The sequence below is a fragment of the Kryptolebias marmoratus genome, linkage group LG13, assembly GCF_001649575.2.
Source record: "Kryptolebias marmoratus isolate JLee-2015 linkage group LG13, ASM164957v2, whole genome shotgun sequence".
NCBI classification, from domain to species: Eukaryota; Metazoa; Chordata; class Actinopteri; order Cyprinodontiformes; family Rivulidae; genus Kryptolebias; species Kryptolebias marmoratus.
In genome coordinates, this window is record NC_051442.1 from 26,879,832 (window position 1) to 26,884,944 (window position 5,113).

Here is a 5,113-nt window from a genome sequence, read left to right on the forward strand (position 1 = left end):
AACAGCTTTACTACAACTAGTCGTTTCTCCTCAGTCTTTGTGTAAATCACACAGAATCTCAGGCTGAGCTGGAAGAGTTTTGTCAGAATGGAAATTACATTTTAATTAAAGGTGCAGTTAGATATACTGCTGTAAAATAAACAGATGGAACCTTAATTACTACTTTATTCCACTAACAGTTAGGACTCAATAACTGGTGGATAAATCTATTTAATAATAGTAATTATTAGTTATATTACCTGAATCAAACAGTGTTTAACCTGCAGAACAGGAGGAGGGTTATTATTAACTGACTGGCAGCCAGTTCTTCATGACTCCACAGCTCCAACCTACAGGTAGACTACAGGTGTCAGAGTGTTTGTCTGAAGCAGCTTCCTGAAACATCTCAGATCAGATGTTTCTTGTTGATGAGACTCTGTAGAAAGCAGCTGCTCTGAGGTCAGTGATCAGTAAACTTGGGCTGATATGTAAAATTTTTTCAACCAATATTTGTCAGTCCAACAAATGATGATGGACGATATAATCGCACAGGTGACATCTGGACTTTTTTGTTATACCATACCATACCAACTTTATTTATAAAGCACTCTATACACCAACAGGACCAAAGTGCTATACACAATCATGAAATACAGTACAATCATAAAATAGAAAGGTCAAGTATAAAGTATAAANTTTTTTCATAGCCTTGTGTGTATTTTATTGGCTTTTGATTTATTTATTTTATTTATGTAAAATTGATTAATACAACATTCTTTATGCTTTACAGTTTCAGAAAGAAGAGAATCATTCCTCTCTGTAGTGTCATTCATTTTTGTTTTCTTTCTGTAATTTTGTACTTTATTTGAAGAAGTACAACCTACTGTAAATTATATAAAAAATAAATGTACCAGTACATTACATTCTTGAGACAACTGTATAAAATTTTGAGCACACTGGCAAAAGTGACAAAATACAGCTGCAGATGGAGGATGAAGGACAGCAGTTCGACTGAGCAGACTCACCATGTTCTTCTCTGACACAGAGCAGAAGGTTCTGAGTAGGACCTGGACCACAGCCACATGGTTGTAGCGAGCTGCAACATGCAGACATGTGTCACCCACCTGGAGGAAAACAAACAAGGATTTTAAAATGAATTCTAAAATATACTGGCAACCAGTGTAAAGAAGCTAAAACAGGGGAAATATGGTCAAATTTTCGTGTACCTGTTAAAAGTCGTGCAGCAGCATTTTGAACCCTCTGAAGCTGGGAAATGCATGAATCACTGACACCTATATAAAGTGCATTACAGTAATCCAGCCGTGTGGTCACAAATGCATGGATTGCTGTTTCAAAGTGCTGTCTAGAAAGCATAGGTTTTACTTTGGCTAGCTGCCTTAAATGAAAAAAGCTGGATTTTACAACTGCTCTAATGTGAGCTTCCAGCTTAAGACCAGCATCCATCTTAACTCCTAAATTTGTAATAACTGGCTTAACATATTGAGCCAGGGAACAAGCATCGGACAGAGTGTCTTCACTGGAACTGCCAAAAAACACTACCTCTGTCTTATCTTCATTAAGTTTCAAGAAATTTAGGGCCATCCAGGCCTTCAAATCTTCCAGACATAAGAACAGAGACCGAAAAGAGGTGGAGTCTGCTTTCCTTAATGGTACATAAATCTGTGTGTCATCCGCATAACAATGAAAAGCAATCCCATATTTCCTAAAAATAGAGCCAAGAGGAAGGAGGTACAACAAGAAGAGAAGAGGGCCTAGAACTGAGCCCTGTGGGACACCACATGACAGTGGAACAGAGGAGGACCTATGGCCATCAAGACAGACACAGAAAGTACGCTTGGCCAAATAAGATTTAAACCAGTCTAGGGCTATATGACCAATGCCCACCCACTGTTCCAAACGGGAAAATAAAATTCTGTGATCAACTGTGTCAAAAGCAGCTGATAAATCCAACAACACCAAGACAACACAGTCACCAGAATCAGTTGCTAAAAATATATCATTAAAAACTTTTAAAAGAGCTGACTCTGTACTATGAAATGATTTAAAGCCGGACTGAAAAACCTCTAAAATATTATGTTCAATGAGATAGGCCATTAGCTGATTATAGACTACCTTCTCAAGAATTTTTGAAACGAAAGGCAGTTTAGAGATAGGTCTATAATTCGCCAGGACAGCAGGATCCAAGGTTGGTTTCTTAATTAGAGGCTGGACAACTGCATGTTTCAAATTTTCAGGAACAACACCTGAGGACAGGCTACTATTTACAAGAGCAAGGACAGAGAGACCTATAGTAAGAAAAACATCATTGAATAATCGAGGTGGAATAGCATCATCCGGAGAACCAGTTGGCCTTAAGTGACTAACCACCTCCTGCAAAGATTGCAAGGTCACACATTCAAAGCTGAGGAAAACAGTAGAGCAAGGCACAAAAACTGAAGGGTCATGAACAGAGGGTATGATCTGGGCCCTAATAGAAGTGACTTTCTCAGCAAAAAAGTGTAAAAAGCTTTCACATACAGCAGGTGAAGTCTCCACAAAACCACCATGTTGGGCATTTAGAACAGAGTCAATAGTTTTAAATAAAACAGAAGGATTGTGACTGTTTGATACAATTAGATCCGACAGGTGCCTTCTTTTGGCGTCTTTTACAATCCTTTGATAACAGCACCAGCATTCCTTCAATATTTGGAGCGACACCTGCAATTTATCCTTTTTCCATTTGCGTTCAGCTTTGCGACAGTTCCTCCTGGCAGCCCGAGTGTCATCATTTAACCAGGGTTCATGCTTGGATTTTGAAAGTCTAATTTTTAATGGTGCCACCGAATCTAGAGCTGCTTTGCTGGTAGAATAAAACCAGTTGCTGAGATCCTCGGTTTTATTTCCCACAGTCTCTGGGATGGTACAGTTCTGATTAAAAACAAAGGAAAACTGACCAGCAGTAGAAGGGTTAAGAACACGACAGAACCGAGCTGCAGCGCGCGGTTTAACTTTAGTACAGGAGAACTTTATCTCAAATAAAACAGGCATGTGATCTGAAAATAATGGGTCACCAATCACTAAGTTAAAAACCGGTAGACCATAAGATAAAACCAGATCAAGAGTGTGTCCATGCTCATGTGTAGCACCAGTCACAGACTGCACAAGATTAAAAGAATCAATAACATTAAGAAACGACTGAACCATAGGTGAAGTAGGACAACAGACATGAATGTTAAAATCACCAACAATTAAAACTCGGTCATACCTTGGCATGATATCAGCCAAGAAATCAGAAAAATCATTTATAAAATTTTTGTTGTACTTTGGTGGCCGATAGATTACCGCACACAGCACAGTGTGGGAGCTGCCAAGTTCAAATAGGCTAAGCTCAAAGCTACTCAGCGGGGCTGGAGGCAACTGTTTACAAGTAAAACAACTTTTAAAAACAGTCACTGTTCCTCCTCCTCGACCCGACATCCTTGGAGAATTAAAGTAGCAGCAATTCTGCGGTAAAAGTTCATTAAAAATGCTGGACTCACCCAAACCACTTGTCCATGATTCCGTTATAAATAAGAAGTTATCTCAAATGGCAGAAAATATCAGTCCATGCCGGCAACAAGCACACCTTCAGAACGCGTCTTTAGCACCGTTGGTGATGTTGTTAACAACCTGCACACCCTGCTGAAAGCCAAGAAGGTAGACATGCTTGTTTCTTCGCCACCAGGCCAGCCACCACACACCTGCCAGTGCTGCACAGAGGTTGTAACACAGAATCACTAGAACTATGTTATACTGGTTTAAAAAAAGAGCCCGTCTCTGTTTCCCTTCCCACCACTGTGCTTAATGTGCAAACAAATGTGTCTTCTGAACGTAGGCTACTGTTTCTTTATGTTGTAAGTTTGAGTGAATAAATCAGCGCTGCACTTGGTGGCACATGGGGGAGGGTGGCGGGGGAAAAAAATCACTTAAAAACGATCGTCGAATGGCTCAGCCTATTGTTGATGGTCAGTAAATTCGTCCAACCTTAGTGATCAGTTTAGTGTAGCCAGTTTTTGAAAATCATGTCTCCTTTCCACATCACAGCTTGTAAAAGAGGTGATGGAATATAACCCAAACCTGTGACCTCTGACCTCTGAAGGACTGTAAAGGCAACTGATTTAAATCTTTAATCTTCCAGGTTGTCCGTCCAGAACAAATGACAGAAGACATCAGTTACACTCATACCGCTCTTTACTGTAGGACTCTGATGAGGTTCTGATGTTTATGATGAGGTTTCTGGTTTCTATAAAACAGGATAAATCACAAGAAGTCATCAAATAAACACGCAGGGATACAATCTAACAGCACAGAGAGATATTCAAAGTGAAAACAATGAAATAAAACTAAGATAGTTCAAAGATTTATTGGAAGGACAGTCTACAAACTAAAACAGAGCATTAGAAAGAAAACACTGAGAATTTGGTATTTTCTCGTCAAATAATGATAATTCCAATTGTCTCTGAACGCACCATCGGAAGTGAAAATTTGGAATTCCGATAGTCTTTAAATGCACCGCTGATACTTTATGAAAAAATAATAATCAGTTCCTCCAGGATTTCGCGGGCATTTTTTGTGATTGTTGGGGCTAAAATGCCTGATTTCGCGGGGCATTTTCTAAAATCAATAAACAACCATAACTTTTAATATATAAACCAAAAATCCTTCCTAGTTTTGTAAGATAATTCCCAACAAACACTGACATTCTCAAAAGGTGCTTTATTTGAGAACTTTGAGAGCTTCTAAACTGACATTCATGAACATTTCTGGATTGTCCCTGGTCTGCAGCTCTCCTCACATGTTTTGCAGACACAAAGTGTTTGTCGATGCGTTTATGTTCCATGATTACACTGCAGGACGTGCAAAACAGCTGCAGCTGGGGAGGAAACTGGTTTGCTGAAATCTTTGTGGGCAAATGTGAAGCATTAGCGCACATTTTGGCTTCGGTCGCTGCTCCCGCACGCTCCCGGCATTCTGATGTTAACAGGAAGTGACGTCACGTGTCTTCCTGAGTTATTTGGGCTTATTTTGTAGTCCACGCTACACAAACCCACAAAGAAGAGACTAGACCGCAGAAATGGCGGTGAATCACTTTAGA

The 5,113-nt window shown here is 39.7% G+C and overlaps 1 protein-coding gene across 1 annotated transcript in view; it reads right to left on the minus strand.

Annotated features, from left to right (window-relative positions):
* The window catches only part of LOC119617631 (histone H3, embryonic-like), a 4,979-nt gene extending 1,444 nt beyond the window's left edge, over nucleotides 1–3,535 (minus strand). Inside the window, exons 1-2 of the mRNA XM_037979199.1 lie at nucleotides 3,519–3,535; nucleotides 1,005–1,103 (exon numbers count right to left, since the gene is read on the minus strand). Of these exons, the coding sequence (XP_037835127.1) occupies nucleotides 1,005–1,103; nucleotides 3,519–3,535 (116 nt within the window). The remainder of the gene's footprint in view (nucleotides 1–1,004; nucleotides 1,104–3,518) is intronic.
* Between the last annotated feature and the right edge of the window lie 1,578 nt (nucleotides 3,536–5,113).